General features: G+C 40.5%; 1 protein-coding gene across 2 annotated transcripts in view; it reads right to left on the bottom strand.

The window, feature by feature from the left end:
• Positions 1–930: 930 nt before the first annotated feature.
• Positions 931–17,068, bottom strand: part of ppm1bb (protein phosphatase, Mg2+/Mn2+ dependent, 1Bb) — a 28,204-nt gene continuing 12,066 nt past the window's right edge. The window contains exons 2-6 of one of the 2 annotated variants that reach the window (XM_085466592.1): positions 12,193–13,035; positions 10,722–10,839; positions 9,852–9,963; positions 7,837–7,894; positions 931–2,225 (exon numbers count right to left, since the gene is read on the bottom strand). In XM_085466592.1, the coding sequence (XP_085322718.1) occupies positions 2,196–2,225; positions 7,837–7,894; positions 9,852–9,963; positions 10,722–10,839; positions 12,193–13,023 (1,149 nt within the window). In that variant the 5' untranslated portion in view covers positions 13,024–13,035 and the 3' untranslated portion in view covers positions 931–2,195. The other variant, XM_085466590.1, reaches the window with a different exon arrangement.

Here is a 17,068-nt window from a genome sequence, read left to right as displayed (position 1 = left end):
GGAACCAGTGAGGCTCAAATCTGCAAAAAAAAAATGGAAACTGCAGAAACACCAGTGTCACTATCCACAGTGAAGTGAGTGTTACATCATCATGGACTGAGTACCAATCTGCTTCAAAATCAGCACCCTCAACCTCGACTGAAATTTGGAGCTGTCCTCATGGACAAAGCAAATGCCTTCTGGAGAAAAGTTTCACAATTTGAGTAATAAAGATTGAGCTATTTGTCCACAGTGATAGAAAGCATGTTTGGAGGATAAAGTGAGGCGTTCAGACCTAAGAAAATTGCACCAACTGTCAAGCATGGTCGTGGTAATATCATGCTCTGGGGCTGCTTTCCTGATTGTGGTACTGTTACATGGCAAAGAGGATGGAATGATGGAGGACTACCTTCAACCAAAATATGTCTGGTTGAAGTGCAGCTTGCTAAGAGACATTTAACCAAATGTTAGTTTAGATATGTACTTGTGTACCCAAATCTTGTTTTTTTTTAAAGTAGCTACAGATTTATGCTATGTAAGCGTTCCACCCCCCCCGAAAAGTTCAAAGAAAGCCTTAAAAGTCCAAAAGTACCAAGACATTCATTCCTATACTGAGTGTATATGAACACTTAAAACATTCTGTAAATAGCTTTAGGCTTAATATGCCTAATTCAATGATTAAATCCATTTTAAACACTTTTTATATGCCGTCTTTTTATTGTTATTTAAAAGGACAACAGCATTTTGTGCAATGCTTTCTTTAGCTTCCCCATTTCTCTAATTTTACAGTTTTAAGCACAAATGTCCAGCTCTGACAAATTCAGCATTTTCTGTCAAACCACTTCCTACATACTAGTTTTACTCTGGCGGTACACAAATGTTATTTCTACACACAACTCAAGACTCAAAGTGATGTGACTTCAGTTAGTGATTCACGCAGCCACCACAGGATCCTTGGCAGGTATTTTATTTCATATATAGACGCTTTCTGTAATCAAATGTGAGTGCAATCAAACAACAGCAATACAAACATTACCAATGCAGTCTGAGAACCAAGAACAGGGTTAAAACAGGGAGTTCACTCACTCTACACAGCGAGCAGCTAGTAACCTCATGGACAACATCCAAAACAAAGGAGAGAAAAAAACAAGGACAGTCTGCTGTCATGTGCACCTCCAACCGTCATGGTGGGGAGGAAGACTGAGGAGACTACTGAATTGCCTCCACCCCTTCTCCCCAATCCAAACCATCAACCGCGACGCCATGAGTCCAACTTGCCCGCGGCTCTTCAGTGATAACCTCCCATTTCCCCATCATGATTATCATTGTCATCAACCTAACAAAAACAAGAAAAATAAAATCCAAATCATCTCTGCTTTTCAAACCTCAGGAGCCTATCAGTGTCCAGAGGTCCCTCAGGTTTAGTCCATCTCAACCAATGGCTGTCCATCCAGGTCGATTAGAAAAACCACGTAGCTGTACATGTAGAACCAAAGTCCTCATGCAGTGCCCTGCGAAGGTGGCACATCACATACGTGCACAGGTGGAAGAGGGGAGGGGGTGTGGGGGGTTTATGGTTTAGAGTGTCAGTGTGAGATAGAGGGAGTGTGTGTGTGTGTGTGTGTTTGTGTCTTTTAAGAGGGAAGAAGCAAATGTGTTAGGTGTTTATCAGACCTAGGAGCACAAAAAAAAGTCCAGGAGACGAAGAATTACATACAAAGTCTTTATCCACCATTTGTCTCCTCTTGGCCCTCCTCGAAACACTCTCACACACAAACACTCTCGCATACACACAAACGAACACGCACCACACACACACGATAGGTCCTCATGTCATTGTGAAGTCAGGCATCAACATTCAAGAAAAGAAAAGAAAAACAAAAACACCTCAATGGTAAAAATCATCTCTACCATCACAATGCTTCAGTTCATAAAATATTTTTTCAGAGAAGTGATTCAGGTTTTTCCTCCAGGTTTAAAGCAGTATGCGTGTGTGTAGTAGTTGTCTTCGTCATCGTCTTTGTCCCACTGCTGCAAACACACACACACACACACACACACACACACACACACAACCAACATACGCACACTCACGCGCTCCAGCACACACCACGTGTCCTCTTTTAGTGGAGAAAGACATGGCGCAATGGAGAGACACTCCTCCTCCCCGAGTGGACGCACGGATCACCAGGAGGAGACGGGGTTTCTTGCCGCAGCTACCAAGGGTCATCCAGGTCACCGGCACTCTGGGTGAGGAAAGAAAAGGAAGAGAGGTGTGCCAGAGTTGTTATTGTCAAGTCTATCATTGTATGTAGTAATTAAACTGCTCCAGAAGCCTTAAATAATGGCAAACCTTTAAACCTCACTGTCCCCCTCCCCTCCCCCCTTTTTTAATATATTCAAATTGAATGGCTAATGGTGGAAAGCCGTTATATTCCCCTGCACAACCAGAACCTCTGATGACTCACCTTGCGGAGAATCACGAGGCCAGCTGTCAGACTGAAAAACAGGGGAGGAATGGAGAGAATGGAGTCCCTATAGTCTACATGGCTTCCTCTCGCTCCTCGCTCAGTTTGAGTTTTCAAACCTGAGAGCTGCTTTTGTTTTAAAGGAGACAACTCTTTAAAATGTCTTCAAGCAGCCGAGACGAGGTCAAGGCTCGAGCTAACAGCTGACAGAGGAGAGCAAGGAAGCTTCAGCAGTTTCCGAATACTTCACAGCCTACACAGACACATACACAACACAATAAACGGAGTAAAGGTCTACTAAAAGTGTCAGGGAACAGTCCTGTATCAAATGTCACCATGTTGCATTGGGATTGGAATGCTTAATCATGAAAAACAATCACTTCTGAATGGAAAAATGTCAACTTTGAACCCCTGATCTGCAAGATGACTGATTTGGTACAGGGCCTAAACGAAAAATAGAAAAAAATAAACCCCAAGACATAAATACATACAGTTAGTTTACAGTGAGACACTTGACACAAATCATTGCATTATACCTCAAATCCTTTTTATTTCTTATTTGCAGAACTAACCTGTTCCACACAACCACATAGAAATCATAGAAATACAGCTCATACATACAGGCGCGAGCACGCACACACACGCACGTACGCCGTTTAGCATTACCTCCCCTCTGATAGTTAAGTGCTTTAGATATTGAAAAGGTAAGTGCAGCGCATGCATTACCAGAATACAGGGCTTGTACAGACTCACAATAACCTCCATCTACCTGAATAAGAATAAACCCTGCAGGTCAAGCAGTCAGTTTCAATATATCTTTTACATCGAGGTAAGTGTTTAAGATTGACTCGATCTGTACAGGCAATGGCACAACCTGTGAGGAATATAATATGCTGCAATGTGGGTTTTTAAACAAAAGCTAAAAAGGACTCTTGGAAAACCTTGATTATTAATAATACCTTGAACTGAATACAGACAGAGAGCCATCGCACATGAAACATATCAACTGTAGTCCGAGTGTAATTCACCACAGGTGAACAGTAGGACATCAGCCGTCCCACCGATATGTATACGTATCACTTTTGTAAGGTAAGATCGAGAAGGCAGGAATACTTGTGGTCGCCATCCCACATGGTGTGCTACCTTTAGACTGACAGAACTGATGTAATCAAAGCAGAGGAGTCCCAATGTCACCCATGTCCTAATCTTATCAGCAGTTACCAGTTTTTACAGTTTGCCTTTCACTGATCGATGCAGTGAAAAGCAGCTTTGGAAAAACTGCCAACAATAGGTTTGCAACATAGACTGTAAACAAAAGATAGCCACCATTATCTCGCCCGTTGGTTAGTGAGTTTTTACTGTTTTTGTATTCAAACTGGATTACAGAAGCGAGAAGGTAGACCCACCCTAAAGCATACACTGGTTTATCCACATTTTTGACCTGAATTGGGACCAAAATTTACAAAATGAGCATAATTTTGTATTACATATGACTTGAAACTACAAATTGAGACCATAAAGCCTCCACGGAGTCATATAGCAATAAGTAGGAGTGCATTTTTAAATGTATAGAACAGGAGTCGCTCTCCCCTGCTGGGAATTAGAAGGAATCCAGGTTTATGGCACTTCTACATACTTTACTTTTCAGACCCGGAACTACGTTCATCTTTTATATACAGTCTATGGTTCCACAGGTTATACTAATTAACGCTAACGTTCTGTTAGTAAGGCCCACGTTTCCAGTTTAAAATACTAGTGCTAAGCTGTGAACACGCCATCCAATCAAACAGCTGTTAGTACAAATGTAGGTCGCATCATACAATGTAGTGCTTAGCATTTTAAGATAATGTGGCTATGCGCGTGTTGCTGTAAAAACATAACAAAACAAACAAAAACACCTCAGTGCATGACTAAACATTTTTAGGGAGAACTATAATTGCTGCTCTGGCACCAAAATTTTATCCACTTAATAACTTTGCTTTCTACTGTTCAAAGAGCCTGAGTCTGAACATTTACACCCCCACCGCACTCTACCCCACCAACAACAGTATCAAGCGATTTATTATTTTTTATGTAATCATGTGGAAGCTGCAAAGACTTAATTTGCATCCAGACTGGTTTGAACAACCTACCATCGCTGAGCAGCTGATGGACTGTGTAACTGTCAAGTATCGCAAGCAATCAGAAACACACGTTTCAGTAGTGATTACTGGGCTCTTGCTCGGTCACTCAAACTCATGCAGACACACACATAAACACACATACAAAAACACAAGAAGAGTGTGTTCTGAGTCTGTAGATGGAGTAGGCCTGGAGACAGTGCAAAAGGTTGCACAGCTGCAGTTCAGAATGTCTCCTCGTGTTTTCTTTGTCAGTTCCTCCACTGTATGAAGGTGTGGGGGTGAGGCTTAAGGGTGGGAGTGAGGGTGGGGTCAGCCAGAAGCAAATACTGATAAATGTAAGCCATAGAGTGCAATGTTCACTTTGGCTTCACTAGCCACTTTTGCTTGTTACATTTTTATTTTGTTTACCATGAAAATTAGTTAATAAATCTGCTTCTGTGATCAAGTTTAAGTTTGGGAATCCAAGCCAAAGTGGTCAGAAGAAACAAAAAGGAAGAAAAATCAAAGAGTCCACATCTAAGGTATATAGATATATATATGTATGTCTCAGATACAGAACTTGAATGGACAGAAAAGCCCTTTTTGTTGTTCCTAATGAATTATTCAAATACAAAGCTGGACGTGGCCATTCAAGTTCTGCGATGAAGGACAGAGGAGGAGAGGTCATAGCACATCTCACTAGAGCTCTGGGATAGGATGGATGAGAGGGTGGTTGGGTATACAGGCAGGTGGTCAGTCAGAGGAGGGATCAGACTTTGGGATGGGCTCGTCTTGGCTGGCCTCCAGCTCTGCAATGGCGGGTGAGGGCGGGGGCGAAGGGGGAGAGGGAGGGGAGGCGGGTTCGTCCTGGTTGTCACAGTCGTCGGTCGTCCTCCTTCTCTCCCCTGCTCTCTCAACAGCACTCTCCCCCCGCAGATGGTAGGTAGCGAGGGACTCCTCCAACACCGAGCGGTACTGCCCCCGGTGGTGCATGCGGAACTGCCGAAGAGCCTCCAGCAGATGAGCTGCCGTGCTGCCACCTCCCTCCTCACTCTCCTCCTCCTCCTCCTCTCCCCCCGCACAGGCCTGAGGTGACACGCCAGGGTCAGACTCTGCAGGCACGCTCCATTGTCAAACACACACCAGCACACACATATATATATTTATATACACACGCGCACACACACACATATCACCTTACAATCAGCGGCACATCACACACACAGACATCTACCACACAACAGCATCACAGCATCAAGAGACATACTTGCACCAGACGGACAGGCCCATGCAAACGCTACCTCTGACCCTCTGACCAACAGTCCTTTGTGAGATTTGCTGTGTAGTGTAACGAGGGGAGGGGGAATTCATCAGTACCCACAAGCCCAAAGAAAAGAGCCTGCAAGGCTAGACTCCACTGACATTAATACAACAAATACACCCATGCATTTATGCACACACTTCTTCACATTCACCCTGGTGGGCCGTTCAAGACCTGACACTGATCTCGTCTTCAGAATGAAGATGTTTGTAAAAACGCCTGCAGCCTTCCTTAAAAGATGCTGGATGTGGGATTCTCTGCTCTAACATCATATCCATTTCCTGCAGTATAAACAGAGTGCTGAAGTTTAAAACGTTTCCAGTTGCTGTTATATTATTTGCAGCTGTAAATACTTCATACCATTTCTTTTTATTTATCTCTTAATAGTGACGGTGCGGTGTTACATATCGTAAATTACCCGAAAAAAAAAAAAAAATCAGCCCAGTTGTATGATTTAATTTGATTGTCTGCAATAACGTTAAAACATTTATTTATAGAAGGTGCTAAGAAAAAAAATCTGTGACTCTGCCCTTAAAAACAAACAAACAAACAAAACAAAAAACTTTTGTGCTATCCAGATTAGATGGCTTTGTGGAAGTCCCTATCTGACCAAATCATTGTGGTTAAAGGTGCAAAATGAGCCAAAATTAAAAAATGACAACTTAAATCTGAGGTGGGTTTTAATTTTTTAAAGAACATTAGGATCACATCCCATATAAATGTGCTTGAATAGACAAATCAATATTTTTGAGCAGAATCATGATGCCGAGGGAGTGTTAACATTTAATTCAACTTAATTTACATAATCTTTGGCTTGAGATTTCTTAGACAAACACAGCGAGCACAATGCAGCATGGGTACTTTAATTATTGGGTAATTAAAGCACAGATGATCCTGACATTGTTTTCGTAAGCCGTGTGCATACCCGTTCTATGTAACAGAAGAATAATATCTCTAATCTTATTTTTTATTTACACCGATTTCCACATAGTCAAAAAGACATGAGACAGAAAACAGTAAGAAAGCCTAAGGCCTCTCTGGGATCGATACGGCTGTTGGGAGGATTTCTGCAAAATTTAGACACAGATTTGAATTATATTTTTACAAGATGTGAGGCTAGGCCTAGCTTAAAATTAGAATTTTGGATTTCGATCTATGAATTTTTTGCAGGGATTTTTTAACATTGTGAGAAAGATCAAAAACTGGACATTTCAGGCAGTATGTTCACAAATAAATATCTGATTGAAGACCTTATCTTGAATTTTAGGAAAGTATCAAAACCAAATCTGGGTTCAAATATCTTTCTAGATCTAATCACTCAGTGCTTTGCAGAAGTATGGCTTCCCGATGAGGTGAATAAAACTTTTTTTTAAATGTCCTCCAAGCATTTGTTTAAGTGCACACACTGAGTATATGAAACAGAGTAACGAGAATCCACCTTAAATAAGCTGTGACTACCGAGTATATCAGTAACACGAAGTAAATATTTAATGTAACAAATAAAGCTAGCAGGTTCTTTTGAATGACTTTCTGCTGCTAGGTTTCCAAACACAAAAACCCCCCCAAACGTGCATTTTTCAAGCATTAACTATATGAAATCAATGGTTTAAAGGATATGCGCTCGCTGCTGAGAGGTTCAATAGGTTTATCGAGGTCTTATTATACATCCCATTTCGATGATAAATGTGAAATAGAAACAGACGCTTGGAGCTTCAGTGCTTTTCAACGTGGAATGCAGTCAACTGAGGCTCCCTGAACCTGTCAAGGTTATTCCGTTTATTCTATCCTCCGCCCTCTTTCACACTTATATCACATTCATTTTCTCTCGCTCTCACACATACATACAGCGGCACACAGAAAGAGTGTCCTTGTCTGGGCTGGTGTTTGTTTATGAGGTTATGTTGAGGCAGGGTGAAAGGCTGAAGAGGTGAAGGGCGGGGAAGAGTTCAGAGACAGGTTAACTCACCCCTTCTTCTTCTCTGTGAGGGTTCAGCCTGTTGTACACAGCCTCGATCACACTCCGCCTGCAAACACACAAACAACACATAGTTTCCTGCTTACAGGAGACAAACAGCACCGACATAATGCAGCTTCTGTTCGCTCTCAGTAAATGTATATTGATTGAGGACTTAATGGAGCTAAAAGCGACTTTGTCAACTTTAGAGAATTCACCATTCATGCATATGACACTCTGTAATCTCTTCATTCATGTGTGCAGTCAGTTAATGTTGTGTTTTCTGCATGTGTTGGCTTTTTAATGTTTATCCAAAGTTGTTGTGGATGCAACTAAAGGATGCAGACACTTGCGTTTCTCAGTGTTTTATCGTCATCAAATCTTGAAAGGCTTTTCTTGTATAACTGGATAAATCCCAAACATAAACAATATATACACTTTTGAATTTGATGAAAAAAATCAAAACTTTTCACATCTTTAATCAACCCAGACTATTTTAACTTGTGGGTCATTATATACATCTAATGCTCTCCTAGTAAGACATGTTGCTAAAAACACATCAAACAGATTGACTGCTTATAAACCCAAAGAGCCAGATTTACAAGATGGGGCAAATTAGCATGAGATGGGAGAGGAAAGTTCTGCAAGTGTTCTACTAACAAGGTGCTAGTTCATAAGCAAAGATGCAGCCAATTTATTTCAATAATGACTAACACCATCCATCGACAGCACAAATTAGCGGGTCAGAAATGAGCAGGCGCGATAAGGGAGTGCGTATTCAACCTACTAAAGTAATACAATGTAAGAACAGGTTTTATCTCTGTGTTTAACGACACAACTCGAGCGTCACTTTAGACCAATGAGCAGTTAAATAAGAATTGTTGCTTTTTTGACGTAAAGGCGGAGTCTTCAGTTACAAATTGTTGGGAATTTTAGGTGGATAAATGGCATCTTTGAATATATAAGGTGGCGTATGGGACTGATTCTGTGAAGTGCTGCATTATAAAAAAATACTGGCACCTATGGTATATACTTGAAAATCCTAGGGGACTGACCTCTAACCTTGAGGTCTAGGTTACTGGGAATTTAACTTGTTTGAGATTTTTTGTAGCTGCACCTATGGGATGAATTAAAAATCATCCCATACAACATTTTCAGACAACCTGACCTCTGGCTTGACGTTGACGTCACTGAGATTCGAACTCAAAGAGAGATTTTTAATGGTAATAATTTGAAAATCTTACGCTCCCCATTCCCAAGTTATTGCATTCACAAGCTTAGGTGTTCATTCGGCCTGTCGAGGCGACGACAAAACCATTGTCATGAGCCATTTTGGCTGAAGGGTAAAAACTATTCCACCTTCTAAACCTGAAATGTGTTTAACATTAACCAGTAGGATGTGCAATATAAGAATACAAAACCTTACTTTCTGGCAAAGCTGCCTGACCCCTGTGTTAATAAAGTTTCTGTTACTGTGCCATGTATATAAAAACGTGTTTTTTACCTGCATGATGTGTGATGGTGCAGGTAATCGAATGTATCATTTTAACTTAAATTTAAGAGCACTTTAATAGCTATATTTAATAGCTGTATTTTGACAGACATTTTAGGCTGCATGTATTAGCTATATACTAGAGAGAAGGTAAAAAAGCAGTCACAAGACTCCTCACAAGTTCTGTGAACAGATCTCTGTTAAATTCAGTTAAATGTGGTTAGATTTTGATTTTACATCAACAATACCAGTAATCACAAAATACCAGAAATATGGTGAGATCAGATCTAACCATGGCACTCCAAAGCATAACCCTTTACTTGCCCTTCATAACGGCGATAAGAAATGTGCTATGAAAACAAAGCTGTTTTTTGTGACTTGTGAGCGAAGGATTCAACTTCTAGTTCATCGCACAGTGTTAACATTCTGCCGATAAATTTCTATGGAATGAATCTATTCAAATTTTCAAGCCTCATAATAATAACTATATACAAGTTTTAAGTGTAGAAAGAGTAGATTTTTGTTGTATATTTACTTGCTGGCCAGGCCTCCACCAGGAGGAAGGTTCGGGATGTTCTCTGAGGCAATGCTCCTTAGGACAGATACCAGGTCAGGGACTCCAGCCTCTCCACAGTTTCCCATAAGCTCTACAGACAAATGGAAAGATGTCAAGAGCTATAATACAGAAAGTTATACACCATTTTTGGAATTTAACCACCACCTTTCTCTACAAAGGCTGAGAATTCACCCATAGTAAATCAGATAAACCCCTGCTTGCCTTCTGCTGAGGCACTCAGTAGAAGACTTCAAATATTTGTAATACCTAAAAAAGACTTATTATGTCGAAGTTATATAGATATAGACAGCACCTAAGCACTGTATGTGGCCTTGTGTGTTTCACTTAACCTTTAGAAACAGGCTCAACTATAACTAAACACTTCACAAAAACCAACCACAAGTTTCAACCGCAACATATCAGACGTGACAGTTTAAATACTAACAAGAAAGATGCTGACAGATAAATAGCAATGTTTCTCTTTTTAAACAACAGTATAAAGACTGTGCTGTTGAACACAATAATAAATACAGTACATATTCTAAATTTTGTTATTATGTTTGTGCTAGAGAAAGTTGTTTTTCTGAGCTTCCAAACTTAGCAAATTGTTTTTTAAGTGCATAACCTTGAACTTTAATTAGAAATTGTGTGTGTGTGTGTGGGGGGGGGGGGGGGACTGAATAAGCATACTAAACTCTTCACAGCCTGGTGGTGAGTGAATGTTGGCTTTTATTGAAAGATAAAAGTAAAGAAAAGGGATGTCCTTAAAGGCAAAATAAGAATTATTGCAAACCCAAAATCATACAGTCATAGTTTGCAGGTTTGTTTGTGTGTGTTCAGAATGCTGACCCTCAACACGGGTTTCCAAGTATTTATCCAATTCCTCTTCCTTCTTCACAGCCTCCTCTGAGATCTTGGGAGCCGCAGAGAAACACACCAGCACCACACTCATATTGTCCCTGCTCCCCTGGAGAGCAAAGATTGGAGAGAGAGAATGAAGAATGCGTTTCTTTAGCTGGAGGGCCAGTGTAAAACACTACATTAATTGGCATTTATAGGACACACACAGTTCCTTGGCCTTTAACCAAATGGGTAGCCACCTTGTCATTACCTTGTAAAACTCCAATTGGTCACAGTAATGTTCTGTAAGTGTACAGTGTCTCATACATCACAAAAGCCGCTGCAGTGGAGGAAATTTATAGCAGCGTGTGGCGTACAGCAAGGTAAAAATAACCAAGGTGCTGTGCACTCACTGATTCTTGGAGTACCCAAGACACAAAATAAGTGATGCAGAGTGTAATAGTCTAATAGATTCTGCTAAAGCCATTGGATAATGAGAGAATTTAAAGCACCAGTGCATTATTCATCACATTGTCTTTCACTGTGAGACATAAAGCATTTTAAATATTTAGATGTGTATTATTTTTGTTACACTCAGCTGCAGTTGTCCATCTTTTACTTTAATATGCTATATTTGGTCTTTTTATATGGCATTAGATTTCTATTACGAAAAGTGGCAGCTGTTTCCCACAAATACACTTCACTTAGGCGAGGTGCCCAGGCATGTGAACTGCTGTCCAAGTGTTTCTGACAACTCATTTAGCACTTTAAAAAAATCCATCAGGGGCATGACACCATCCATATACTTCTGGACAATTGTTCTCTCATATTTGGTAGTTTAGTCAGTGCTAACCCCGACCTGGTCTTCTGTTTCCAAATCAATCAGAAGTTTTTATAATCCCTTATCAGATAGTCTGAGTCTAAGATTGCAGGATGAGATTCCAACAGTAGTCTTTTTTTCTGCTCTGGAGATTCCAGCATAAACCGGACGGCCACTTTAACTGGAGCCTACAGCTAGTGGAAACTCCTTCATATGCTGCTACACTGAGCTCACTGAGTCTTCAGAGTTAAACAAGGACAACCAGCTGCAATTGGAGTCAGTCTTCATTTTTCAAACAGTATTGTTTAAGATGCGTGTCTCTCTGACACCCTCAGAAATAGCTTTTGGATTTACTCTAATAACCAGATCTGCTCTGACATTTGGTATACTAGAGTAAATAGTCTTCAAATACTTTCCCACCAGAGCAAATCAGCCTTCTAAACAGATTATTACCTACACATTCACCAAGCTATTGTTGGTTTGCATGCAACAAGTAATCTTTCAGACATTTGTAACTGTGATACAGCTCGGCCCCATGGAAATACATTAAAGTAAAATTTTGCATTTAAAATCATAATCCTATCAGTAAAACTAGTCAAAACAACTCTGTTTCTGCCCACTTTCACCTTAAATGTACACCATATATGAGAAACAACTTACCTTATGCAAGCAGGTGTCCACCACTGAGTTACAGACCTTCTCAAGGTCGTCACACACCAGAAGTCGTGAATGGACAAACTCACACAGCTCCTCGTTGGACATGACATCCCAGATCCCATCGCACGCCAGGACTATAAACTCGTCTCCTTCGGCTACCCGCTCCAACACACATACCTCAGGCTCGGGGCTCACCAGCTGCTCCGTGGGGCCCTTACCATCCACACATTTGTAGTCGTAGTCCCCCAGGGCCCGGGACACAGCCAGGGAACCGTTTACCCTCTGGATCATGACTGAGCCGCCAGCATTCTGGATGCGCTCCTTTTCACGTGGGTTGCAGGGCTTGTGGTCTTGGGTGGAGAAGCCCACCTTGCTGTCTCGACTAAGCACAGCCCGTGAGTCACCGCAGTTAATGAAGTAGAGGTGGGTCGGGCTGAGCAACACGCATACTGCCGTTGATCCGCTGCGGTCCAGGCCCTGCCGCAGGTCTGAGAAGCTGCGCATATACTCGTCAATGTTCAGGAAGCCAGAGCGGATGCCGTCTTTCACGCCTTCCACGGAGCTGGGTCCTGAAGCAAATTCAGCCCCTCCTGACAAGATGTGCTCCAGCAGGTGACCAGAACAGTAGTTGGCCACCCGGGAGCCAGCGTGACCATCGTAGACAGCAAAGAAAGACCAGTCGGTGAGTCCATGGGGAAGACCCACCACAGCTGTGTGGGCGTCCTCCATTTCCACCCTCCAGCCTTGCATGGAGCTCAGGCCGTAACGCAGCCCATTGCCCTCACCGTGGGCACTATGTTTCTCCGTCTTCGGCTTGTCCAGGAATGCACCCATTGCTGCCTATAGCTAGAGAGTGGAAGAGAAGAAGACAACTCAGTAAACATTGCACTATAAACAGCAAAGACAAAGAAAATAGTATCTCTTGCACAAAGTCAGTAACTTTGACCACACCATAAACACCAACTTTGTAAGTTTTTGAGTTAGACCTATAGCCAGTGCTCCCACACATAGACTTTCCTATAGGTAACGACCAAGGTATGTTAGTCCAAGTAATTCTATCATGTTTCTGTATAGTAAACATTCCACTCATCCTTTCAGTTTCCCTAATGACAAACTGACTAGGCAACTATTGTGGTAGTTCTCAATATCACTGAATGTCTTCTCCATAATGTCTATTGATTGGATAGACTGTTTCATTTTCATTTGGCTGTTTAGCGGATCATCTACCTCAATCTCACGAGGTAGCTTGGATAAAATGAGATGGCTACATCAGCAAGGGCGCTATAAGACCTTCTCCAAATTGCACAACACTGGACATTATATTCTTCATTTCCAGTTAATACTTGTACAGCTGCTGTTATTGTGTATATATTTATTTATATTTCTTCATACATTCTTATATAGTTCTATATTGTGTATTTTGTTGTACAGTTATTTTATTTTCAACTTTAATTTATATATTTTATCTTATTCTTTCCCAGTTAAATTTACCCTTCATTCTAATTTGTGTTGTACAGTTATTTCATTTTTAACCTTAATTTATATTTTATTCCCTCCTAGTTAAATTTACCCTTTTTAATTTTTCATATTTATTTCCTATCTTATTCCTTTTTTTTTCTTTAGGTCACGAGCAGTTGTCCAAGCATTTCACTACATATCGTACTGTGTATGACTGTGTACGTGACAAATAAAATTTGAATTTGATTTGAACAAATCAACATGTGAACCAAAATAACTGCCCAAGATGGAGGCAGATGATCAACTGTGGTAAACACTAGCAAGAAGCCAAAAGAAGAATAAGACGATGGATTTTTGTTATAGATAATTTAAGAACGCGTTGGCACACACGTGTGCACCCTGTGAAAATAATTATTTGGACAGAGACAACTTTTTACTAATTTTGGTTCTGTGCACTACAGAGTCTACACATTATGTCCATGTACATAACTGGAACATGTTAGTGTTCAAAGATATATAGAACTAACTGTATTCCAGTTGTGTGGGAAACCCTCTGCACTGATAAACTCATTAAGTTGATGCATGTTATCATATATGAATAACTGCACATACTGACCAAAAAACTATACATTGAAGGTCTTCACGTCAGTTCCAAATTCTAAACTTTAACTCCCATGTTGTAAAATGTAATAATCCAGAATTGTTCAGACTATGCTTAGAAAACAGCAATACTGAAATAAACAATTAATGACTGCATTTATAAATCTTATTGTACACGTTTGATAAAAAGCCATTTTCAGTTCACAGATCACAACTTTGGCAGTTCTATAACAGAATAGAGATGGCACGATACCACTTTTTTATGTCCGATACCGATACCGATATCATAAATTTGGATATCTGCCGATACCGATATGAATCCGATATAGTGTTTTTTAATCAACAAAACTGTTTTTTAAATATCTTGCTGCATTTTGTATAAGTTCATACTCAAGTTTAAAACAACAACTACACTAAAGCTATTCTGTTATACCTGTATGCAAAAAAAAATATTTCATAGTTCAGCAATACTGATCAATCTAATAAACTTAAACCTACACCATCCTCCCTATTCTGGTATTTTAAAGAGTACTTAGCATATATATTAAGCAACCTAACTAATAGAGTTCCAACTCCCAGCAACAATAAAAATAAATAAATAAAAAATAGGGAACCACCCCTCACGCTCCACCTCATGATGCTTAATCGACGTAATCAACCTTAATTTGATGCAGTGTGAAAAAAAAAATGCACAGAAATCAATTATTTTTCAAGAAATATTAAATAGATTCAACATCTTTCTTCAACAAAATTGCAGACTGCACAGATGGTACCTTCCCAAAGGAAAAAGTACTATAGCTTACTAGGGTATATATATTAGACTTAATAGTTACTATATACAGTAATTGACTTCTATTCATTTTACATCAAATTAAAACTTTGGGTGTCAGATAATTATTTATTAAAAGCTAGACATTTTAAATGAGAATAAGAAAGAAAAGTATGTCTTTGTGCACCCTTTTCCCTGTTAATGCCCTATCGGCCCCCCTGGCTAAACTCTGCTAGATCCGCCCCTGCACAGTTACCAGCGTCAGCTACGTAGAAAAAGATCCTCGAGTAGAAAGTAATATTAAATACATTCTAACAATAGCTGATCAAGCTTAAACGTGCTGCTGTTGTTCAGCCGCTGGTTTCCTCTTTCTGGTGCAAAGTGGGCCAAAAGCAAACTAGAGTCACGGACTCGCGACAGAAAAGCCGATCAGCTGATCGTTAAGCAGTTTCATGATTGAAGTAGCAGCAAGAAGAGGCAGTCGTTTGTTAAGCTTAACGCAGGAATGCTTTACAAACATTCAGAGATGGACTTACACACTTGCTTTACTTCTCTCGGGATAACTTTATCGGAGATGAAATGCCGGGTTGCTAGCGAAGCTCCACATGCTATCCAGACCACCGACAGGTCCCGCATGCCACAGCCGCTCTATCACGTGATGCATACTGCTCCAACGTGCTAACGTTCTGAGGTGAGTTACGGGGTGTTGCAAGTTTTGTGAGGTGCTTTCGTGATATTTAATGGATCGGATTACATTTTTTATTTTTCTCCGATATCCGATCCAGTAATTTAGGTCAGTATCGGACCGATACCGATACGTAATATCGGATCGGTCCATCTCTATAACAGAACACAACATTCTAAAGTGCATATAATAATGTGCTTTGTACTATAAATCTCTCTAAATCACCGGTTTTTGATGTCAGTAGTTCAGTAGGTTGCTTCATACCGTGAGTACTGAAAGCTTTTAATTACTCAATGGAGGGTGAGAGCCAGAGATCCTGACAAGACAAAGATAGCTGAGGAGGAACCACAGAGTCGAGGATTACACTGTGGAAGCTTCACCCAGCACACAGAACCTCTTTCACTCTGAACACACAGTAACTAATACCATTAGTTAACTTGTTGTCGGGAAGTGGAGAGGCATTACTGAATCAGCAGGGCATAGATTCTCTGCTGCCAAGAGCTGAATTAAATCTCACTTTGAGTCGTGTTTGGTCTTTTCCTCAACATAAACCTTGTTCACTTAAAAAGAACCGCAGAACCTCTTTGTCCATGAGTTAATCACAATCAGCCTTTTAATTATTAAAGCCAGTGGCGTCAGGCGGGCAGACGTCATTAGTTCTTAACATTTCAAGGCCCTGTGTATCCACGATTTCAGGAGAGATTTTACTGCAGTGGAAAGTTAGCAAGTATGCTATGTTATGATGCAACAAATGCAGAGAAACTGTAGGACTGCTCATTAGGAAGCAATTTACTAGAAATGTACAAGCTTTTGTCATCTCTGTACCTTGCCAAGGACATTGTGTGTTGCTTTTGCAACAGCTGAGTCGGGCTCAACTTATCTGATGGAAAACCCTATACTGTTAGCACACCAGCTGTGAAAACAGCAGATTCATTTGAAGTCTATACTTTGCTAATCTATCTTTTACTAGTTTACTACCTATAAAAGGTAAATGACAGAGCATGAGAGAAACCATGCTACGTCACTACAAAGGGTCAGCAGTTATTTGAGGTTTGCTACATTACAGTACTTCAATCTTAATCGCGATTTAATGGCAAAGAATGATTAAGTGAGTTGGAAATAATGGGAAAGCTGCATTATAATGTTGTGCTGAAGACATGTCCTTCAAAGATTTTACTGCACTTAGAGTAGGGCTGTAACCCTTCTGAAACTAAGATCCAAATCACCAGACAAACAGCTGTTTGTCCCTAGTTAAATGTCCATGTTCATGAAGAAGTCATCAGACCTAACTCTGGTAACTCTTGCTGACTGTTGAAAAAATAAGCATGACCCAAAAGACAGTTGTGAAGAGTTAATACACCCCATAA

The sequence above is a fragment of the Copadichromis virginalis genome, linkage group LG8, assembly GCF_057382275.1.
Source record: "Copadichromis virginalis isolate Kocher_CV1m ecotype Utaka linkage group LG8, C_Virginalis_male_GT1.1, whole genome shotgun sequence".
Taxonomy (NCBI): Eukaryota; Metazoa; Chordata; class Actinopteri; order Cichliformes; family Cichlidae; genus Copadichromis; species Copadichromis virginalis.
This window is presented reverse-complemented; position numbering and strand designations above follow the sequence as displayed.